The 25,597-nt window shown below is 40.7% G+C and overlaps 1 protein-coding gene across 1 annotated transcript in view; it reads right to left on the reverse strand.

Annotated features, from left to right (window-relative positions):
• The window catches only part of drd2l (dopamine receptor D2 like), a 48,036-nt gene that overhangs the window by 9,116 nt on the left and 13,323 nt on the right, over nucleotides 1-25,597 (reverse strand). The window contains exons 2-4 of the mRNA XM_056476240.1: nucleotides 23,284-23,612; nucleotides 21,203-21,312; nucleotides 11,969-12,105 (exon numbers count right to left, since the gene is read on the reverse strand). Of these exons, the coding sequence (XP_056332215.1) occupies nucleotides 11,969-12,105; nucleotides 21,203-21,312; nucleotides 23,284-23,612 (576 nt within the window). The remainder of the gene's footprint in view (nucleotides 1-11,968; nucleotides 12,106-21,202; nucleotides 21,313-23,283; nucleotides 23,613-25,597) is intronic.

The raw sequence follows: 25,597 nt of genomic DNA on the forward strand, positions 1-25,597 counted from the left end.
GTGGTGAGCACTGTTGCCTCACAGCAAGAACACCGCTGGTCCAACCTCCTTTCGGGCCAGTTGGCGTTTCTGTGCGAAGTTATCATGTTCTCCCTGTGTTCGCGTGGGTTTCCCCCGGGTTCCCCAGTTTCCTCCCACCGTCCAAAAACATACACCATAGCCAATTGACTAAACCAAATTATCACCCAAGGCAACCCTAGTTTACACTTCTCACACGGCGACAAGCAGGGGAGTTCTCGAGACCTACCTAAGTTCAAACTCCCCTCTCGCCCTTCTAACGGGAGGGAGCCCCGTGCTCGAGGATATCACGAGCTCAGGGCTCTCTCTCGGGACAGCATGCCAAATACGCTTTATTGATTATCAGCTAAGTGTGAACTCTTGAAACCTGTAAATGTGAAAAGGCTCCATAGCCTGGAGTGCTGGATAGAGAACTCGAGCAGGAGGATCCCATAGACTCCAATGCAAATCCACTCGCCTGGTGGATCGCCTGGATAACCACTGTAGATTTCTGCTGCTTTCCAAAGTCATGCGCAAATACATGTGTATTTGTGCAACGAGCACACTGTCAGAAAGGGTTTTCAGTGTCGCTGGAAACTTGGTTACCCCTTTGTGTTCTTCAAAGTTTAAAGTTTTGCTTTACAACATTACAGACTCTATTTTAACTCTATTTTTAAAGTCTAAAGTGCGTGGTGCAAAAGCAATAAGAGCTTGTCCGAATTCACTTTTGCTATTTTAAGGATGGAAAACTACTGTCTGCGCCCCGTCGCATGGTCTAACAGGGTTGTGCTTATTGTCTTAATGAGTTCTGGGTGTGTTTTGAACATAATGTGCATTAAACCAATCAGAGTCTCATCTAACATTCCCTTTAAGAGTCAGTTGTGTCGTGTCATGGTGCATTTGCTATTTACACGACAGACTTTGTAAGAGTAAAAACTGAACGCTTCACTAGCGAGAAAACAGTTAAACAGAGCATCTGCAGCGCGAGGATAAAGAACGAGCCTCCTCCATTCAGCCTCTTTACTTTACTTTTACTCTTTACTCATTTACTTTGGTGGAGTAAGGAATCGGTGGAAACTCACTCCACTGAAGACATCTGTAACGTGAAGTGACACTGACAACAGAGATGCGGATCCAAACACAGGGTTCGTTACACAGAGATGGTCAGGCAAGCGACGGTCAACACAGGGGCAAACAGATGTACACAGGCAATCCAGAGTCGAGGTCATAAATCAGGCAGATGGTCAAAAAGGAAGGCAGCAAGCAAAGTAAACAAAGAAACAAACAAGGCTAGGGTCAAAAACACGGCAGGACAAGGCAAGGAAAATGCATCGTTCAACAGTTCAACAAGACTCAGCAAAGATGTGTGCGTGTGCACTGTGTAAATAGTCATGTTATCATTCCTGAACAGCTTCAGCTGTGTGAGTCAGGATCAGGAACCGGTTGTGCGTGTGTGGTGCATGACTGGATCTTGTAGTCCATGAAATGGCGGATTTGTAGTCCTTTAGCAATCTGCAGCCGCTAGATCGCTGGTGATCATAACAACATCCATCAGCCTACATATTTCATTTAGCTTGTTAAGCGCAAAGATTTGTGTCAAAACTATTTCTAAACTCAGTTCTAATCTCCAGCAAAGGAATAAATCAACAATAATAAAGACATGTGGTCAAAAAAACCAAACACACGTCTTGTTCTTATGCCTCATATGGTGATGCAGACGTCTCCAAAACCCACAGGTGAACAAATCTAAACTTGTTTTTATTAAAACAGATATAAATATGCATATAATAAATACTACTACTAATAATAACATTATACTAATGCAGATTGTCATGAATAAACTGAAAAAAGCTCCAAAAAGTCCAAGCATTTGGACCTGCATAGGTGCATAACTAACGCGGTCTACTGGTCTTAGGAGCAGCTTTTAGTTGGTCAATGGCACAGTCTATTTCAGTTCCTTAAAATAGCAAATCGCCAACAATGCGCCTTAACACACTTCCTTTTCAGACCAGCACACCCATAAGTCCACAAAGTGGCTCAAATGTATTTTCTATTTAAGTGAAGTTTCACAAACTAATTTCGAGAGGAGCACGTGATATGATTGACTGCAGCTGGCCACTCATCTACATTCACTAGTTAGCCAATCAGATTAACCCAACTCACTTTAAGTAGCCTAGCTAGAACTACTCTCTTATCTTCGTTTTCAGAAGAAACCCCCTATCCACCCATTCTCCTCCTTTCTTTCTTTACCACGGGGAGCTCTCGAGAACCACCTGATCTCGTACTCCCCTCACATGCTCTATGGACCAGGCGGGAGCCCTGGGCTCAACTATCTCCGAGCTCAGGGTTCTCTCCCGGGACAGCATGCCAAACCTGCTAACAGTTGTCAAACAATATCCAAGTGTGAACTCTTGAAACAACGTGGCACAAATCAGGAAAATTAGGGTTGCGCTGGTCTGAAAATAGGAACGAATCGCACCAAACACTTCTTGCACCTTATTGCGCCGGGTGTATAATAGGGCCCTATGGGTGACATATCACAGTTCAAAAGAGGACAGATTGTTGGTGTGTGTCTAGCTGGCACATCTGTGACCAAGAAAGCAACTGTGTGTGATGATTAAGACCCGCGGTATCCAGGCTAATGTTTGCAAACCACCAAGAAGAAGAACCACAGCCAACAGGAGGAACTGTGGATGCCAGAGGAAGCTGTCTGAAAGGGATGTCCAGCTGATAACCCAGATTTATCAAAAAAAAAAAAACAACCTCAGCTGCCCAACTCACTGCAGAATTAAATGTGCAGCTCAACTCTCCTGTTTACACAACTGGTGGTCTAGAGCTCCTCAGGGTCAATAAACATGGCCGGCTGCTATAGCCGTGCCAATGCCAGTTTCAATGGGTCCAGCAGTGAAAATGTTGGTCTGTGGACAATCTGAAACATGTATTGTTCACTGATGAGTCCGCTGTCTTTCCCATATCCGGGAGTTACAGTGTGGAGAAGCCCCAAAGAAGTGTCCCACCCAGACTGCTAATGCCAAGAGTGAAGCATGGGGGAAGCAGTGATGGTTTGGGCTGCAATATCATGGTGTTCTCTAGGCCTAATGCTGGTGCTAGATGGGCACTGGGTCACTGCCAAGGACTACCAAACTATTCTGAAGGACAATGTGATCCAATCAGTCAAACTTTGTATCCTGAAGGTGGTGGAGTGTGTATCGGGATGATAATGCACCAATACACACAACAAGACTGCTGACAGAGTGGTTTGATGAAGGTGAAAATTAAGTTGAACATCTCCCATGGCCTGCACAGAACCCAGACCTAAATATTGTTGAGCACTCCGGGGTGTTTTGGAGAAGTGAGTCAGGAAAGGTTTTCCTCCAGCAGCATCACATAGTGACCTGAACACTATCCTGAGGAAGAACAGCTCAAAGTCCCTCTGGCCACTGTGCAGGACTTGTTTCGGTCATGCCCAACAATAACTGATGCTATATTAGACGCAAAAGGAGGCTCTACACTATACTAATGAATTATTGTGGTCTAAAACCAGCCATTTCAGTTTCATTGTCAAACCCCATAAGAGAAACAAACACACACACACACACACACACACACACACACACACACACACACACACACACACACACACAGACAGAATCAAATAAATGATATTTATTGTCATTTCCATTTACGAAACTACTTTAGCTGTGTGTTTATCTGAAAATAATGACACACCTTAAAATGCCATCAGCCAATCAGAATCAAGCATTCAACAGTCTCATAAAAAGCCTATCTTCCACACTTCTGGTAGTTTCGCCCTTGAGTGAGTCTCTAAAGCAGAATGTTGGACATAGGATTAGATAAATCTAATGTAAATGTGATGTAAATGGGCAGTAAAACATTAAAGCCGGATATTGAAAGTCAGAGTGTTAAATCTCACACTGTGCGCTTCTATGTAGATCTCCATCTCAATCCGTAAAACCGCAATGAGCTTTTTTCCCTCGGTGTATAATTATCACATCCGCACTGCGGGTGATCGGGTGTGTTTGAACTCAGTGCTAAAGCTGTAGAGATCAGTGATCATCCATGTCACATCCAGTATGCGGTGTTTCCTATAGGTTTATCTTTGGAGGGTTAGGGTTCATGAATTGTTTATGTTGTCCTTTCTCAGAAATCCTCAACAGTATTTCCACTAAAAATGGTTTAATTATTTAGAGTTTTTGTCTTGTTTCTAGTCCAAATATATCAAAAATTCTGAAATCAAGAGGCATTTTCTAGACAAGCAAAACATATCGTCTTGTTTTCAGAAGTAATGAGTCAAAATTAAGTGAGTTTTTCCTTAAAACAAGCTAATTAATCTGACAATGGGGGAAGCTTTGAAATAGCATTTTTATTTTGCTTACCCCATTGGCAGATTATTTTGCTTATTTTAAGGTAAATACAAAATTAAATTAAATAAACTGAAATATAAAAAACATTGTATGTACACTCAACGGCCACTTTATTAGGTACACCTTACTAATACCGGGTTGGACCCCCTTTTGCCTTCAGAACTGCCTTAATCCTTCATGGCAGAGATTCAACAAGATACTGGAAATATTCCTCAAGAGATTTTGCTCCATATTGACATGATAGCATCACACAGTTGCTGCAGATTTGTCGGCTGCACATCCATGATGTCAATTTCCCGTTCCACCATATCCCAAAGGTGCTCTATTGGATTGAGCTCTGGTGACTGTGGAGGCCATTTGAGTACAGTGAACTCATTGTCATGTTCAAGAAACCAGTCTGAGATGATTCACGCTTTATGACATGGTGCGTTATCCTGCTGGAAGTAGCCATCAGAAGATGGAGACACTGTGCTCATAAAGGGATGGACATGGTCAGCAACAATACTCAGGTAGGCTGTGGCGTTAACACCATGCTCAATTGTACTAATGGACCCAAAGTGTGCCAAGAAAATCTCCCCACACCATTATACCACCACCAGCAGCCTGAACCGCTGATACAAGGCAGGATGGATCCATGCTTTCATGTTGTTGATGTCAAATTCTTAGCCGAGCATCTGAATGTGGCAGCAGAAATGGAGACTCATCAGACCAGGCAACGTTTCTCCAATCTTCTATTGTCCAGTTTTGGTGAGCCTGTGTGAATTGTAGCCTCAGTTTCCTGTTCTTAGCTGACAGGAGAGGCACCCGGTGTAGTCTTCTGCTGCTGTAGCCCATCCGCCTCAAGGTTGGACGTGTTGTGTGTTCAGAGATGCTCTTCTGCAGACCTCGGTTGTAACGAGTGCTTATTTGAGTTACTGTTGCCTTTCTATCAGCTGGAACCAGTCTGGCCAATCTCCTCTGACCTCTGGCATATATTTGCGCCCACAGAACTGCCGCTCACTGGATATTTCCTCTTTGTTGGACCATTCTCTGTAAACCCTAGAGATGGTTGTGCGTGAAAACAAGTCTCAGATGATTTTTGAAGAACTAAACGATACTGGATCAATATCCAAATCCAGCTAACTGAGTAATCCACGTACTAAGAACAGACCCCTGGTCTAGACAAGCAAAACATATGGTCTTGTTTTCAAAAATAATGAGTCAAAATGAAGTGAGTTTTTCTTTAAAACAAGCAAAATAATCTGCCAATGGGGTGAGTGAAATAAGCTTGTGTCAAAAGGAAGAACAGGATTATTTTATTTGTTTACAGGATTGATTTATTAATTAAACAAAAAAACTCACTTCATTTTGACCCATTATTTCTGAAAACAAGACAATATGTTTTGCTCGTCTATAAAATGCTTCTTGATTTAAGAATTTTTTGATTTTGGACTAGAAACAAGACAAAACCCCGAAGTTAGAAAAGCTTTTTGTTGCCGTGCAGCTCAGTTTGTCAAGGTCCTAAAGTGAATCTTTCACTAGCTTTCTGAGTTTATTTATTATTAATGTCACGTGTAGCGACGGCAGAGTTGAGAATCGGCACGTTTAATCAGCGGTTTTGTCTTGAAGTTTGAAGTGTTTGTATTCATGATGATGTGAAGTTGAGCTCACGCGTGTCTACATTTCAGAGACCTTCACAGATCATCCAACAATCAAACACAATATCAGCGTTTCAAACATTGAGTCAAGGCTGACGCTGCTTTTACCTTCACAAAAGCAGTCGATCACTCAAAATTCAAGAGTCCTGTTTATGCAACATGTGCCTGCAAAGAGGACAGAACATCCATTTACAAAGCTCAATGTGCTGCTGATGTGTCCTACATGTGAGATGGTGCCGTGGCACGTGATAAAAGCAATAATTTCTATATTAAAAGTAGTTTTTTTGTCAGAACTATCTGCGACGACAATGCGCAAAATGTCAACCAAGGCTCATTCTGATTGTGTACCCCTATATACATTTCTGGAGAGAGCAAAATACGTCCCAGGAGCTTCGTTTTTTTGCAGTTTTTGTTTTACGTGAATCCCCCGGAGGCCGCTGTGTACGCTTTTTAAGATCTCAAATTTCTCTCACGAGTGCCATTTCCCCCTGCTCTTCTCACGTAAATTCACCAGAGGCTGCTTTTGCCTGACCGACCGATCACCCCAGCCACCCCCTTCCCTAAACCCAACCAATAGTGTTTTCAAAAGCACAGACTGACCAGTGCCCACCCACTTCCCTAAATCCAATTGATAGTTTTAAAAAGCAATCCAGAAAAAGAAAAGCCTGATTTTTACCACGTTTTTAGATTTTACCACGTTCTCACCCTGTTGTTTACATGCTTATGTTTATTTTTGGCTTTTGTTTTGTCTTACCCACTTTCTGGAACCGTTCTTCGCCAGACTCAAACCTGCTATCGTGGTCAGCTCTTCTCTGTGTCTCAAGTCAGTGTAACAGTAGTAAAGCGTCCATAAGAAGGTAAGCGGTCAGCTGGTCGCTCGAAAAGGAATGGCGTCATACCACCCCGTAGCGTTCAGTTTAGAGACGAAATGCAGCCTTACGTAGCTCTGGCTACATAATTGATCACAAAGCATTTTTTGAGCACAAGGCAAAAGAATTGACACACACCCAATATTAAAAGCTAAAAAACACCACGGAAATGTGTGTAAACGTTTGACTGTCTAGAAATTAATAAAAAATTCTCAAAAAAAATTCTCTCATTATTCTGGCATTTAGCAAATGTAAATCATTTAGGTAATCCTAACAGACCTAAAACAGTAAACGTTTAGTATGATTTACCATCAGACATTTTTATAAAATGGTTATGTGCCTTTTTTTTAAGAGTGTATGTAAACTTCTGGTTTCAACTGTATGTTTGACAAGTGTAAAACTACAGGGGACACCATAGCCCATGCATTTTGGTTTTGCCCCTCTTTGTTCAATTTCTGGACAAACATTTCCGATTTATACTCCAAGACCTATATTATTTCCCTCCAACCGGACACAGAGCTTGCCATTTTTGGTGTTTCAGAATACTCCCTCACCCTTGCAAAACCTCTCCAACAAGCTCTTACTCTAGGCATGACTGTGGCCCAGCGGCTAATACAAAAAAACTGGAAATCTCCTTCTTTTTGAGCCTGGTTAATGGATATGGCCTCCGTTATTCTTGGAAAGGCTCAGATTTATCAGGTCCAATTCTAACGAACAATTCTTTGCTACCTGGGAACCCTTTCTTGGATACTTAGACCTGAAACGGGATCATTCTAAATCCAGCACCCTTCATGAAAACTGACTGGCACACTATCTTACAGGACTTTTTGATATCTACATACGGTGTAACACTACATTTTGTATCTCCAACAACTGAACGCACATGTATCGCAATTCATATTGTATTTACCTACAAAGTGTGTATATTCTGAGACAATATTATTTGTTTTTTTTTTCTGTTGTACTTAAAAAAATAACTTAAAATTAAAGTATTAAAGAATTACTTCATTGTGCAAAATAAGCTTTTTTCTTCTATTGATTTTAGAAAAACAATGCTAAAACAAAAAACTGCCGTTTTCATTGTGTGCAATGTTTGCGGATTTAACCCTTGTGTGCTGTTGGGTCGTTTTCATCCACTCTGGGCTGATTTAGAGTCTTAACTTGGCCTCAACTTTCTCTGTGTTTCAGCAAATGTGAAGATTTTTGCTGATAAATCTTATTTTGACACATATTTCGGGAAGATGCTTTAAAATGTTCAAAAACTCATCAATACACTCTGTTCAGATTGACTCCTCTTTGCTTATGTTGGTGCTGTTTTGCCCCATTGACTTCCATTATAATCACATTTATTGATTGCAAACCCATGACAGCATATAATCATGCATTCTTGATTGTTGCTGATTTTCTCTGCTGGCAAGAGGGACAACTTGTCATTTTCACTGTTGATCATCGGTTACAGTGCAAAAAAGCTCAGGGCCCATTTACACTGGTGCATTTTAGATTTAAAACGGCGTTTTAGAATATAAACGTCAGCGTCCACACTGGCGTTTCACCTAGCGTTTCTGAACAGATCTTCATCCACACTATACCACTGAAAACGCACATCACATGACCACACACACACTCTGGCATGCTCTGCAGCGTATGCACGCGTCTGAGCTCCAGGCAGTCAGTGGGTGCTTTGAGCACAGCTCCCCAGGTGAGAGCAGCGCACGTCAGACAGCTCATCAAGAATCTACCGCTGTCTCTGATCTCACTATAGCTGTTAATCGTGATATTTCATTCATCTTGTCTCTATTCGACAACTCTTTAGTCTTCTGGATCTATTACTTGTTCTCAGGTAACGCATTCTGGCTGAGTGCAAAGACAAGCTAATATATTATGTAACTGCGTACACTGATTCTGCACATTTGACTGATTGCTTGTCTTTATTTCCTATATTGTATAAACGTATTGTACGTTATATTTTTATATCGATCACTATTAATTATTAAAACTGATATTCAGCAAAAGAGACATGGTATGTTTCATATTTTTCACTGAAAATGAAAGGAGGCATTGATGTTAAAGGCTGTGTACTGTTATAAATATACATACAGTAAAGATGACGGTCATATAAATATGTAGCTAAATGATGCCTCCACATTTCTGCTGTCTGTTAAAGGGCCACGAAACCCCCCTGTCTCAGCAGGGTGTTTTCACACCTCTAGTTTGGAAAAAGTCAGGAAAGTGGGTGTGTCTAGCTCTGTTCAGGTGGGAGTGTCGGGGGAGGGAATGAGGGATGGGTTTGCATAAAAATAGGAGTTTCCGTTCGGGCACGCGCTGATTTTCACAGAGGCAAAACAACACACAGACGCAGGGAGAAAGACAGTGACTGTTTACATGGACATCAGTAATCAAATTATTTGCCAAATTCTTAATTTGTCGACTTTAACTGCAGGTTGGCACTTTCACTTTCATTCAGGAGCATTTCATGCATGCCCCCATGACAAACAAGATACTGGATGCGAGGATGAACTGCTGGAGAGTGTAGTTTTAATGGAATTTTTGATACCGCACGGCAAACAGGAGAAATAAAACCTTCCACATTCCTCAGTATCTTAGATGCACTCGGTAGGTAGCGTCAGAAAACCGTGTACGTATAGACTATCCTGTCACAAAATGCGGTGAAAATCCTACATGATCGTAATAGTTTAGATACAGAGATCAGCATTTACAGCGGATCTTTCAGTCTATAATATTGCAGTGATATTAATGTACTGTAAACTTAGTAACTAAATCATTTTGACTAAGGTCTGTCTTTAAAAACTGAAAGAGTACTGCTGACATTACGAACTACCATCTTTACCATCTCTACACACTCACCAAATCTGTAGAGACAGGATAATCAACACCAACTGGAACCATGTTTTTTTTTAAAAGAGACGAGTCGTAAATCCAGATTTCAGCATTTCCAGATGCGAAAAGCTCTAGGGTAAATTTTTTTTCTTACAAACATATTTCTGTCACGTGCTGTAATCCACACTAGGTCCAGCTGCGCTCTCATAGTGGGGAAATGAAAACAAAACCTTCGTTGCAGCACATTTATAAACACAACACTGATGACCCATATCTCCAAATGCTTGTTCTTCCACTTGTTTTGGCAACATAACGTGGCGTCTCTCTGCCGTCTGAACCATAGACTGTAAAATATATGGACGTAGTATCCATGACGTCACCCATAGGTTTCTTATCACTGCAAAAGAAGCTACAAGTAGTACGTCATTGCAACCACGGCGGGATACCAAACAAGGGCAAAGAGGCAGAGAGTGGGCGGAGCTACAGACACCTGCTGGCACTTTGCTTAGACCTGGCAGACAGACTTTACTCTGGGAGAAACGCTTGATACTTTATTACCTGCGACTCGTTTGTGTTCTGACCACATGTGCTTGGCTGTACACTATATCAATAAAGTGTTTAGACTTTTAAAAACACTGTAGTAATACATTGAGCCACTAAACATTGTTCTTATGATGTTTTTCTACAGGAGGAAAACGCAAATTACTTCCAAACACTTCAGATATAGTGTGTGTTAGTAAATGCAAGACTATTGATGAACTCCAGCATAACACTGTATGATAACGCTTCAGATGACTGTTCTAGAGCCTACAGCTAATCAATCTGGCACATTCTGGAGAGCTTTACGGGTCTAAAGAAAAATATTAATGATAAATGATCTTAAATTAAACAAATACATTTATAGAGATGGTATACAAGTATATAACTTTACTCACATGGGAAACGGAGGCCACGTCTGATAATTGTAAGAAATAAGTCCAAAAGGCAGCTGACTGTGTAAAGCCACATAAAACAACACAAAAATACGATGAATATGCCGAGATCAGTGGCTAATCTGCCGGATTCAGCTGAGGTGAAGTGACGGCGACCAGCGAGACCTAGCTGTCACTCAAGTGGCCACGCCCTTAATTATGCAAACTTAATATAACCTAATATAAAGGAAACGGATGAGTTATAAAAAAATTCACCCCCCTCACAGTTGTCATGGAGGGTAATAATAGCTATATGAACCAAAATCGTTCTTTGTACCAGGCTGTAAACACCTTTTTTTCTGCTGTAAAGTTCTAACAGTGGGCTCAATTGCAACTTGCTCTATTATGGAGCCAGGACTAGCGGAGTTTTGATGAATTGCAGTTTCAGTTACTTCCGTATTGGCTTCCCGAGGGAGAGCGGGAGGTTGCCGCTTGGTCTGAACACTGTAACAGGTAAAAACAGTCTTCGAAGCTATCATGCATATTAATGAAGTTGCACCTCATACACAATCGAGCGCGCTGATTGGTTTGAACCAAATCTTTCTCATGAATGAATGCTGCACACTCAGAGACGTCACGATGCACTTGCAGGTACAGACATCCACTCTCCACACTGGATTACACGCAAGGATCTAATCGCCGTGACGCAGCTTCAAAAATTAGTTTTAAACGAGGGAATTTGCTCTAAATAACGAAAAAACAACCTTTTTTGTGAAATATCTGTGTCCTGATAGTGTTTATAGCAGCATGCGACACATATTTGACTGTCAACAGCTCAACAAATGTGTTTTTGGTGTTTCGTGACCCTTTACGTTAATATCAAAATGAAAATAGGCAGTTCCTTATATCAAGTTTTGATTTTATTGTTAAGATAGTGAAACAGTAGCCTGCAGGGTGATGTGAATGAGGTTATAAAGTGTTCTCTTTAGATTTACCCGCTGTGTCCTCAGGAGTTTGTTTGCACAGTCTGAACTAAAGGAGAGGATGCGGGACTGAACTCTGCGCACTTAATATTGAGGGGAAAGTCCCAATCAGAGAGGTGAATGTCTGCAGCCACGCCTCCATGTTCAGATGTCTCTGTCATCCCCCATCCACACTGACACAGAGCAGCAGCGGTTAAAACCAAAACAGCCTCTTCAGGGCTTCCAAAACACTTGGTGCTTGAAAACTCTGGAGTAGTTATGCATTTTAAAACTAAAATATATTAGTGTAAACAGGGCCTTAGTTTCAGGCTTTCATATGGAGTATTGTGTGTGTGTGTGTGTGTGTACCGGTGTTGTTGAGGCCGAACAGCAGTGGGCAGGAGATGGCGAAGGACAGAAACCAGACGACAGCGATCATCAGAGCGACGCGTCTCCTGGAGCTGTAGCGTGTGTTGTAGAGCAGCGGCATCGCCACCGCTGTGTACCTGCACACACACACACACAAACGGAGACACACAATCAATGTTTCTACTGCACAGACTCAAGGAAACAATGTGCACTTTTACACTCTCAAAATACTTTCTTCACACATTCTGTGGGATTTAGAAGCGTGTTTACCAGTGGGGACCTCAATTTAAGTCTCTATGAGCCTGTGTGCATTCAGGTCCCCACTTGGATATAAAAACAAGCACATGCACACACACACATAAACACTCATGACACACATAACCAGACACACACACACACACACACACGCACACACACACACTAACAAAAAGACACATATGGTACACACACACACACACACACACACACTAACAAAAAGACACATATGGTACACACACACACACACACACACACACACACACACACTATTGTATATACTCTCAACCATGATCACTGATCAATGGCCCGTGTGTTTGTCAATCTATAGTCATCAATAACATCAATCAGAGCACAGAAACACACAGCACTTATTGATCTGACACACAGTGTTAATCTGACGTCAGGACATAACACACACACACACACACACAGAGTGGAAAGCAGAGAGAATCACGTCCTTAAACTACGACACCACAGATCTATTCAGTGTTAAACACACACATTCAGTCCTCCAGAAAGCAGCTCAAAGAGGTATTTCTGAGACTCGTGCACAGACAAAACCTCCATTAATAATGAACATGAAGAAGAAGAGAATTTCAGCTTAGACTCAAATGAATTGGCTGAAAATTTTCAAATGGATTTGTATAGGATGAGTCAATGTTCTCCAATACATGCATATATGTGTGTGTGTGTGTGTGTGTGTGTGTGTGTGTGTGTGTGTGTGTGTGTGTGTGTTAAAATATGGAAATATATACATGCTTCAAGGACGAAAAAGTTTTCAAGCATCAAAACAATGTCAAAAGTGTTTTATAAGCTTAAAAGTCAGATTTTTCAACCCATACATGTAAGGGCAGCTATGATGAAAATCCTCTTTTGTAAGCTGTTTGGACAGGACTGTGTGTGGTATAGTGTGTCCACAGTCATATCGGGGTGATAGAAACACATTAAGTCTCTTTTTTTTTATTTCCTGACGTTAAAATAGGATTCAAATCTCTCCCATTTTGGGGCCCACCGCAACGTAGGACTGCGGTTTTACATTTTAAACAGATTAAACTCGAACACTTAAAGGTGCAGTATGTAAGTTTGACACCCAGTGGTTGAACTAGGTATTGCACCCCTTTTTCAAAACACATACAAGCGCAGGTTGCCAGATTGACAACACTAACAGAAGTGTGCCTGACTGTCAAGCTTAAAGGCTGACTTAAATCATGTTCTGAATAAAAGCAACGGCACGCGATAGAAGGAATATTAAATGAGTTTTTGTCCTAACCAACACCTGAAACTGATATATCAGAAATGGCTTCTGTTTCCCACAGCTGAACAACAGAAAACTGACAATGATCAACCAGGGCTCGACAGTGCGACCATTTCGCTCGCATTTGCGACTAAAAATAGACGTGTGAACTGTAAAATTTATTTATTTTCGCACATGTGCAAATTTATTTTAATAAGCTTGATTGATGACTAAATTCACTTGCGATAAAACAACATGTTTCTCAACGTGTGTTATGGTGCATTACAGTGGAAATCTATTGACCGTAGCACATGACGCTTTCAGCAACAGCACATCTCTACTGTGTTTATTTCACGTAAAGCGATCTTTACTTACGTTGTTTTGTATACGTTGCTAAGCAATGCAAGGCACCGAATGGAGCGAGGCTCATAAAAAACCTTTAAAGGGCGCATAGGTTACCCCATTTTTCATATTTAATAGAAGTCTTTTGTGTCTCCAGAATGTGTCTGTAAAGTTTCAGCTCAAAACACCCATCAGATTATTTATTAGAGCTGTCTGAAGTGTCTGTATTATAGCTGGGAAAACCTTGTTGCTGTTTTTTTGAACTGGCCCTTAAAGGCTAGTCCTCCCCGCCCACCGTTCCCACGTGCCTGTCAGCTATCGCCGCCCTCGGCTGCCTCAGGAAGCAGATCTCAAGTAACGTGTGTGAGAAATACTACAGTAAGAACTTTAACAATCAGTATTTGATGCATTTGTTGTGGAGTTGCAACAATGAGTCACACACAATGTCATTACAAAGTTCATGCACACACCCAGTGAGGACACAAACACATAGCGCAGACACACACACACACACACACATACGTAGTGCAGACACATACACACACACACACATAGTGCAGACACACACACACTCAGACAGAGAGACACGTTTTCCACTCGGACATGTTAATGCGCGCAGCTGTCAATCAATATTGGTGGGCGGGGGGACCGCTCTCCTACGTAAAGTTGCGGTCGATCTGAAAACCGCTCCAATTGGTCCACTGTTTTTATGTTGTTAAATTTGAAAAAAAAAAAGGACTGGGTGTGTTTATATCACCCCAATATGACTATACACTATACTTTGGACACATTTCTGTCCAAACAGCTTGTAAAGTACATTTTTTACCATAGGTGCCCTTTAAATAATTAGGTCATGTCCTCTATTTGGGATTTAAAAATGCATTTCTGAATCTCCTAAAATGTCCGGAATTCTGCTTTCGATATCTGTCGTTACCTGAATGCGTTGTTGCATTACTTTAAATACAAACTTTGGCCGGTGCGACTCAATCTCTCAGCAGCACCAAGCCTACAGCAGAGAGAGTGAGAGAGCAGATTTTACCTTTCAGTGGTGGACATGACTCTAAGAGTGAAATAGTGGATTTCTTATTTTTTATTTCAACTGTTTTTTTTTCACTTAAAGGGCACATAGTTGACCTCTTTTTTATGATTTAATAATAATATTATGGTTCTTCTGAGTGTGCCAGTTTAGGTTCAGTTTAACACACAATTCAGATTGTTTTATTATAATGTGTTAAAAAGTGTCATGTTGGGGGCGTGTCCACAGTTTGCTGATTTAGGGGTGTGTTGCTTCACATGTAGACTAGTTTCAGCTTCCCGCCAACGTAACAAGGGGGCGGAGCCATGACCTCACCCGCTCTGCGTTTGCAACAGAGTCTGACAGGCAGATTGAAAGGAGGAGGAGAAGTTCAGCATTCAGTCGTACATGTACGACTCTGACACAGACCAAGCAGAGAGTACAAAATCATTTGTGTCTTTGTACAGTTTTACAGCCAACTGTGTGCTAGTTTCAAGTGCCGAGCTTGTACACCGAGACTAATAACCACGCACACTGAATTAACTTTGACTGAGGCACCGGATGCGCCGCTCGAAGCCGCGACACGGCACACCAGACACTCTTTGTGATGGCAGAAACATGAAGTGTCCCGAATCGTCGCGCCACGCATTTTTGAATTCTACACATGTTTCTGCAGCGGTCCACGGCGCTCAGCCGTCAACTTGAGTGTACCCTGATAGAAACCTATGTTTAGAATTCTAAAACGCATGCTAGGGAGCTTCTGGGATCGCGATAATTGCAAAGGACTGAAGTATAAGGTAGACTCAATGAGAAGTACACATGTTTGCAAACCTACCTAAAGATACAACCAATAATTCCGATTAGAGCGATAATGTGGAGAATATTGATCTTGTGTTGAGCCCAATGAGCCTTGCATCTAAAAATAGAGCTAGCGTGTTCCTTTAGTGATATCGCTTCGACTCACGCTGAAAATGGCGGACGTGAATCAACAAACTGAGGATATGATGACGCGCCTGTCAATCAATATTGGTGGGCGGGGGACCGCTCTCCTACGTAAAGTTGCGGTCGATTTGAAAACCGCTCCAATTGGTCCACCGTTTTTTATGTTGTTAAATTGAAATAAAAGCACTGGGTGTGCTTATATCACCCCAATATGACGGTCTATACACCATACATGCACATATGTCTGTCCAAACAGCTTGAAAAGTAGATTTTTTACCATAGGTGACCTTTAAAAGAAACAGTGTCATGTAAAATGCTAAACTTTTTTTTAATTTGTCAGTTATAAGAAAAATAAATAATAATAATAATAATAATAATAACAGAATACAAAATTATTTTGTTGCTGAAGTTTAATAGAAAGGATGGTATTACTGATCTGTGTAATATATTATGCAAATAAAATAAATTCTGCTTAATTGAAATATTCTTGAAAGTCACATTATTTTATATGCCATGAGGAAAATGTGTGTTTTAATCTAGCCACCACCGCCAGTATATTTCAGACCTGTGGGAAGCACTGAACACATTCAATTTCTTGCACTCAACTACAATATGGATGTCTTTAATGCATTGTCTATCTTATGGAAACAGAGTTTAAGGTTTAATTTCTATCAAGAGATTAAGTTATACTTGAATCCTTGTCTCTTTATCTCACTCACTTTACTGGTGGGTGAGGTAATATAAGAAGATTTAATAAAGAATTGTACTCATACTGGAACATTTACATATAACAGATAATATAAATGTATATTCAGAGCAGCATTATAGTAAAAATAAACCCATTATTGAGGAAACACACTTAATTAATAAGTGAAAAGGCTGCAAACAAGTGCTTTCCTTGATAAACAATAGTTTATTCCTATTCTTAACAACTTAAAAAAATCATTTTTAAACTCAGAAAGCAGCTCAGTATTGAAAGAGAAACATTTGGACACTTGCCCAATACTGCAATAGCCTTAAATCAGATCGTGCAATGTTAATATTGTCATTTGTAAATTTTCCAGAGAAGTCTCCCATTCATTCAAAGGTAAACTGGAAGTAAAAATACACTGCGTTGCGGATAGAGGGAAGTGAAGGGACGTCATTGTGAAAAGGGTCTATTAGCACTTTCTTAGTGATTTGCATAATTTACAATAATGCACTTTGATATAATTATATCTGCTACAATGAACATTATTTCACACATATTTTGAGATTTTAATTGCTTTTAATTCACTAAAGTTATCTGAAACATTAAAGAAGGCACTTGCTTTAAAATAAGACTGTATACTAAATCTACTCATTTAGTCACTTTTACAACTAGTTTGCAGTTTTAATTATTCATTCATTCATTTTTCTTCAGCTTAGTCTTTATTTCAGAGGTCACCACAGTGAAATGAACCGCCAACTATTCCAGCATATGTTTTACACAGCAGATGCCCTTCCAACCACAACCCAGTACTGGGAAACGTCCCTACACACTCATTCACACACACACTCATACACTACAGCCAGTTTAGCTCATCAGTTCCCCTATAGTGCATGTGTTTGGACTGTGGGGGAAACCGGAGCACCCGGAGGAAACCCACGCCAACACAGGGAGAACATGCAAACTCCACACAGAAACACCAACTGACCCAACCGGGACTCAAACCAGTGACCTTCTTGCTGTGAGGCCACAGTGCTCACCACTGAGCCACTATGCCAACTTGGTTTTAATCATATTTAGGGGTAAAAATAATTGAAAAGTATAAAAGTGTGATTTTGTGAGTGGGAACAGAACTCCTGATTTATTTTAAATGCATAAATACTGTGAATAATCAAAAACTCACACCTTTCAGTATCAATGAAATCATCATTTCACTTTAAATGTGTATTGAATTGGTTGAAAGTTAAAAACTGATCTGTGCTTCTCTTTCCTGCGCTTTCAGCTACAGTAATGATGCTTTACGCTCATATAATGATGAGAAATAATTGTAAGAGATGCGCTGTACGTGGGTCTGGTTTCTCTATGACTTATTCATGTACGCAGATTTTAACGGCCACTTCCAATTTCGCAGCTCCGCTTTAATGAGGAGCAGCATTTGCTAAAACTCACCCGCAAGCGTAAAAGTGACTGTAACAAACGGCAGGATTTATAATTCATGATCTCCTCGGCTTGTAATAGCCTGGAGTGCGTTTAATCCCAAAGATAAATTCAGGTCAAGCGAAGCTGCAAACAAACACTGAGGCACAGCTGATGAGGAAAATGCTGACATGGTCATGCAAGTGACCAATAATAACGTACTGTCTCTTATAAGATTACAAACACTCCCCAAAAATTGATGTATGGTAAACTTTTTATCTCACTATTTTGTCTTCTCGTCTCTAAATTGTGAGATGCAAAAATGAAAGAAACTTTTTGGAGAGTTTTGTGAGATATAAAGTTACAATTCTGAGAAAATAGTCAAAATACTGAGATACTGGAGGTGTCAAAATTAATTGCGGACGATTTGTTATTGGTTCAGTAATAGATATATAGAGATATAGATACACTCACCGGCCACTTTATTAGGTACACCTGTCCAACTGCTTGGTCAAGACGATCTGCTGCAGGTCAAAGCGAGCATCAGAATGGGGAAGAAAGGGGATTTAAGAGACTTTGAACGTGGCATGGTTGTTGGTGCCAGACGGGCTGCTCTGAGTATTTCAGAAACTGCTGATCTACTGGGATTTTCACGCACAACCATCTCTAGGGTTTACAGAGATGGTCAAACAAAGAGGAAATATCCAGTGAGCGGCAGTTCTGTGGGCCCAAATGCCTTGTTGATGCCAGAGGTCAGAGGAGAATGGCCAGACTGGTTCCAGCTGATAGAAAGGCAACAGTAACTCAAATAAGCACTCGTTACAACCGAGGTCTGCAGAAGAGCATCTCTGAACACACAACACGTCCAACCTTGAGGCGGATGGGCTACAGCAGCAGAAGACCACACCGGGTGCCGCTCCTGTCAGCTAAGAACAGGAAACTGAGGCTACAATTCACACAGGCTCACCAAAACTGGACAATAGAAGATTGGAGAAACGTTGCCTGGTCTGATGAGTCTCCATTTCTGCTGACACATTTGGATGGTCGGCTCAGAAATTGGCCTCAACAGCATGAAAGCATGGATCCATCCTGCCTTGTATCAGCGGTTCAGACTGGTGCTGGTGGTGTAATGGTGTGGGTGAGATTTTCTTGGCACACTTTGGGTCCATTAGTACCAATTGAGCATGGTGTCAACACCACAGCCTACCTGAGTATTGTTGCTGACCATGTCCATCCCTTTATGAGCACAGTGTCTCCATCTTCTGATGGCTACTTCCAGCAGGATAACGCACCATGTCATAAAGCCCCAATCATCTCAGACTGGTTTCTTGAACATGACAATGAGTTCACTGTACTCAAATGGCCTCCACAGTCACCAGAGCTCAATCCAATAGAGCGCCTTTGGGATGTGGTGGAACGGCAGATTGGCATCATGGATGTGCAGCCGACAAATCTGCAGCAACTGCGTGATGCTATCATGTCAATATGGAGCAAAATCTCTGAGGAATATTTCCAGTAGCTTGTTGAATCTCTGACACGAAGGATTAAGGCATGAAGGCAAAAGGGGTCCAACCCGGTACTAGTAAGGTGTACCTAATGAAGTGGCTGGAGAGTGTTATATAGAGATATATGAGTGTATTCGACGAACAACCGTTTAAATCCAATAATAATAATAATAAGAAGAGGAAGAAGAATATAACCATGTGACATTATTTGTATGTGTAAACTTTGTATACAGAAACAGTTTGGGGATATTTTTGCATGGCCATGAGTCTGCATTTTAAACATTAAAATAGCATCACGCAGAAAAAACTTATGTCCACTAAGAAGAATGAAGATGCCACTTGCTGTAATGTTCACTTCGGAAATTCTCTGCAAAAAAAGGAGAGCCGACATGAACAAATGTAAGGACAGAGTAAGGAAAGCTATGAGGGATGCTGGGAAACCATAGTTGAATCAAAGAGAAGAACAAAAACCAGGGAAAAATCCAGCAAAAGAGGTGAATGGAAGAACCGTACATGGGATATGATCTCTCTCTCTCTCTCTGAACACGCTGAGGAGCGCTAAACAGCATAAAAACAGGTAACCTATCAAAATAAACCACATACCATATATAATAAAGCTGTCTCAATGCATGTTTCCCACCAGTACTGTGTATACTACGGCAAGCAGAGTTTATTTTTTATTTATTTATCTATATTGAGAGCAGAGGGCTTTATTTATTTATTGTTTATTATTAATAAATGATTGTTATTGCCTCTACTATAAGAGGATCTATGTATTGTACATTGTTTATTCTGTTTTTAAATAATAATAATAATAATAATAATAATAATAGAGGTGTGAACCTATACTGGTCTCACGGTTCGGTTCGGTTACGATTATCATGCCATCGATTTGGTTCAATTCGATATTTTGGTGCATCATGGTGCATTGACGATGCTTTACGTACACAGTGTTGTATTTTGGGGGGTGGCTATAACAAGCTGTCTGTATAAACACACACACATGGACACCACACTGTCTCTCATTCACACACATACACAAAACAAACACACACACACGCCATGCGCTCGCGCTTGCTCGGGAGCGATATTGTGAGACCGCCCACTCCTGTTAAAATTACAGCAGAGTTACGACCGTTCCCGCTCTTTATTCTGAAATTTATTTCCGCGCCGCATGAAATCTGGTCGGGTCCCGCGACAATGCACAGGTACAGCCGCGGGAATGCATACAGCCGAGAGGAAAAGAGAGGGGAGGAAGAGTCACGCCAGCAGCCGAGAGGAAAAGTCAGGCCAGCAGGTGAAATGGGCCACAGTGAGTGAGAGAGAGAGAGAGAGAGAGAGAGAGAGAGAGAGAGAGAGAGAGAGAGAGAGAGAGAGAGAGAGAGAGAGAGAGAGAGAGAGAGAGAGAGAGAGAGGAGAGAGAGAGAGAGAGAGAGAGAGAGAGGGAGAGAGAGAGAGAGAGAGAGAGAGAGAGACTTTCATTACCTCAATCGCAAAGAAATAGGGGCTTCTGCTGTAAGTGCCAGTGAAAGACTGTACAGAAAACACACACACAGTCAAATTTAAGTAGTTGGCGCCTGTAGTGTTGTAAATACCCGCGCTCGCCTCCCTTGCGACAGAGCGCATATGAGATACATGATGTCAGTACATAATAATCGGTTATGATTATTACTGAACCGATCCCGAATTGTCCGCGTCTGCATCACTGTGCACCGAAGAAACAATTAATTTTAACACTCCTAAATAATAATAATAATAAACTTGAAATAAATGCTTGAAAGTCCTGGAAAAGTCTTGCAATTTTAGTAAAAATGTGTAGGAAGCCTGATTTCACCTGTCAATGCTGATGGCACACAGGTTGAGGATGCTGGCGGTGCACATCATCACGTCCAGCGTTAGCAGAACATCACAGTGAATCCTGCTGAACCTCCACTCACCCACAACCTGCACAAACACACACACACACACACACACACACACACTCATTCAACACTCAACACACTCGCAGAAAAATGTCATTTTATCTGAGCTTGGTAATTTAATTAAATTTAAATGTTTTTTATGACTAACATTTAATTTTAACACGAAAATGTAATTAAAACTGAATTAATAACTATAATAATAATAATAATTAATCTGATCATAGAGCTGTAATGATAAAAATTCTTAAATTATGTTATCAATTGTGTTTCAACTATACACATTTAATATTTTAATTTAAATATTTTAATTTAAATATTAATTTAAAATAATAATTAATTTAAAATATCACATTTAATATTTATTTAAACTAGACATGCTTTTTACTCGTAAAACTTACATTTAATGAACAAAATAGAACATTTTCAACTGAAAAAGTCAACCCAAGGAAATGAAACACCCATATCTACGTATTTCCCATTTGCATAGACACAGTGCCCTCTAGTGGATTTGTCATCTGAAATGCACAACCAAGTATACCCTGTATAATTTCAGATTTGCAAAAAGTTTCCAAATTGACCAAAACTAAACAAACAAGTCACGTCAGACTCTCCTCAGTTTACTCTGGTTTATTTTCCAGGATTTCATGCTATTATACACCCGTATTTTAATTTATGACACTGAAAAATAAGACATAAGCAAAAAATCAGAGATAGACTTTCTCATACATAGCCTCATTTCAATGGTCATGCGTTGTAATATATATATACACAGAAGTCGCGTTGGTATTAGATATATTTTAATAGTTCACTTGGACAGCATGCTTTCACTTTCGTACTTAACATGAAATGCACATTCAGGGTGTACTCACACTATGTACAGTTGCCTTAAACCGGGCCAAAGCACGCTTGTCCCCCCGTCTCCCCCAACAGCCTGCACTTCATCGATGATGCGCTGTTCAGTAAGCGCTTTCGCTGAGCACAGTGGAGATTTCTTTATATCGTTATAGTTGTTTGGGATGCAGTGACATGCAGTCAAATATATCACCGAACAGATCAGCCGCTCATAAATGATCATAAAATCCTCGTGCTGCAGGTATCTGGAGGTTCACTGAAGGTGAAGTGAGGGGTTTTGCGTCTTTAATAAACTACGACAGTTTGCGTTCATTGAACAGTAAGAATGATGATCCATATGAAACAGTCCCTTAAAAGTCACGTCTCGTCTTCAGTTTGGGGCTCAGGCGCACTTTGCACTCACACTACAAGCGTCCCACACCAAAGCCCAAGTGAACCGCGCTCTGATACACCTCTTCCAACTGGGCCAGGGCCGACCAATTGAACCGTGCCTAAGCCCAATTCAGAGCACTCACACTTCTCAAATGATTCAGGAAATGGGCCTGCGCACGGTTCGGATAGCATAGCGCGAGCGTGCCCTTACTGGTAGGAATGACATCCCATCATTCTCTCTTCTTATAGCCATATGCCTATTACATATCCATCATACCCTGTGACATAACCTGGTTCATTAGTTTGTTGGATCATATTGTTTTCTCACTGCAACCTAGCCACAGCCATATCACCTGCAGCCCAAGATTGGTTACTCACTGAAGCTAAGCAGGGCTGAGCGTGGTCAGTACCTGGATGGGAACCACATGGGAAAACTAGGTTGCTGTTGGAAGTGGTGGTTCACATATGCCCAAATATTTTCCATTGTAAAGTATGTACTACTTTATATATATTATTACTTTATAGATATTTAAAGTTTCGCAAAAATGTACACAGCACCCTCTAGTGGATTTGTCATCTGAAATATGCTCCGAAAGGCACCCAGAACAATGCATTTTACGTTTCGCAAAACTGTATACTGAGACGAGCATTTCCAATGAGCTTGGGCTGAAAAGAACTTGGAATATGGAAGAAATTGAGATTTCCTATGGCTCTATCTCTAGCCTATCAGGATTGCAGCAGTAAATGTGCAGTCTGCGTGTTTACTGACCTCTAGATAGACGCCCCAGGGCATCACCAGCGTGGCCAGCAGCAGGTCAGACACAGCCAGGGACACAATGAGGTAATTGGTGGTGGTCTGGAGCGCTTTCTCTCGGGACACCGCCACACACACCAGCACGTTACCGAAAACCACACAGAAGATCAGCAGCACCAGCAGCACGGCGTAGAAGTTATACGGCGGAGAGGATGGAGACGGAGACATGGAGCAGTTTGACTGATGGAGAGACGAAAACACCATGGAGGACGGAGACGGAGATGCAGCGGAGATCAGCTCTTCTGTCACGTTCAGGACAGGCATGATGAAGATCCTCTGCCAACCTAAGAACAAACAATAAAGTATTAATAAAAAACAGTTTATATAACCAACCGTCTGTCTAGGCATGAGCTAGTATAAGATTCAGACAGTATGATAACCTCGGATAAAAATATAGATAAATGTTGATGGCTCTTCAGTTCTTTGATGTGTATGTGAGCTCCAGTAATTTGCCAGTGACCGTGTTCACGGATTATAATCCACTCGTTTTCCTTGGATGTAGGAACCCAGCCGCAACCCATCTCTGTGAAACATCCATACACACTCACACACACTCATACACTGCGGCCAATTTAGCCTACCCAATTCACCTGTACGGCATGTCTTTGGACTGTGGGGGAAACCGGAGCACCCGGAGGAAACCCACTCGAACTCAGGGAGAACATGCAAACTCCACACAGAAACGTTAACTGACCCAGATGAGGCTCGAATCAGCGACCTTCTTGCTGTGAGGTGACAGCACTCTCTCCTGCGCCACTGCGTCGCCCCAAAGTTGGTAATATCGTAAGAAATATTATTATCATAACAGTCATCAACAATATTGAATATTTTCCCAGCATCCTACTCTAGAGGAGCTGTAAAATGAGCCTATTTACCAAAAAAGCAGAGAGTTTCTTTAACTGCAGAAGGAAACAGTCAGAATAGCCGCAAACGAGTCATGCATTTTAATTAAGTCTATTATTGAAACTACTGAATAAAAACACACACACACACACACGGTCAACTTGAAGGCTCTCCACTGCACATAAGAATCCTTGATGATCTTTCATCAGCTCATATGGAAAACTTATTTAATGCATAGAAAAACTTTATAATAGCATGCTAATTCAGAGGATTCAGAGGTCACTGAGGTGGAGCTTTCCTAAAGATTAGAAATATGCTGTGCTAAACTATTAATATGAACCCTTTAGAAGTAAACGTTTCAAAAGGTGTATGTTTTAAAAACGCACTGCCCAGGTGTAATGTAAATTCATTTAAGCAAATGGTAATACAAAGTTTCCACTAAGGCTGTGCAATAAGATGATGTATATTGTATGGATGAAATAAAATAAAATGTTTTTCTACAGTTTATTTCGCAGTGTCATAAGCTTGTTTATGATATACGTTTTTGCCCTAAAGTTCTAAACAAACTAAGATTTTTTTAAAATGGTAATCAATTTGATGCCAAAATTTTGATGTCCATTTGACATTCATACACGGATGCCCTTTTGACCACCAAAACAACAATACAAAAAGTATTATGATATAATAAATGCTATATTTATTTAAAGCTTCAATTACAAACTGGATTTTGTATCCCTTACAATGCAAGTAAACTATCTTAATGTCAAAACAACATCAAATTGAAGTCTAACATCTGATGCCATTTGCTTGATGTCAAATTGACATCAAATCGATTTGCATTTTTGACATGTTTTGACATCAAGGTTTCCACTGGGTTTACAATGTAAAAAATAACTAGTCCATTCAATGTGGTTAATAATTAAATATATATATATATATATATATATATATATATATATATATATATATATATATATATATATATAAATAAGAAAATAAGTATTGAACACGTCTCCATTTTTCTCAGAAAACATATTTCTAAAGGTGCCGTTGACATGAAATTATCACCAGATGTTAGTAACAAACCAAAGAAATTCATATATGCAAAGAAAACAAATCTAATCTAATTAGACGCAGAGAAAAAGTGTTGAACACATGAAGAAAGGGAGGTGTATTTTGGCAGTGAAAGCCCAGACAGCAGCTGAAATCTCTCAGTAGTTCTTCAGCAACCCTCTGCCCTTCCTCAGTGTAAATGAATATCAGCTGCTTCAGTCCAACATCTACATTAGCAGGAGGATGAAGATCAAACCATTTCAGCATGACAATGATCCAAAACACAGCTAAGGAGACTCTCAGATGCTTTCAGAGAAAGAAAATCAAGCTGTAGAATGGCCCAACCAATCACCTGATGCAAATCCAATAGAAA

The sequence above is a fragment of the Danio aesculapii genome, chromosome 16, assembly GCF_903798145.1.
Source record: "Danio aesculapii chromosome 16, fDanAes4.1, whole genome shotgun sequence".
Taxonomy (NCBI): Eukaryota; Metazoa; Chordata; class Actinopteri; order Cypriniformes; family Danionidae; genus Danio; species Danio aesculapii.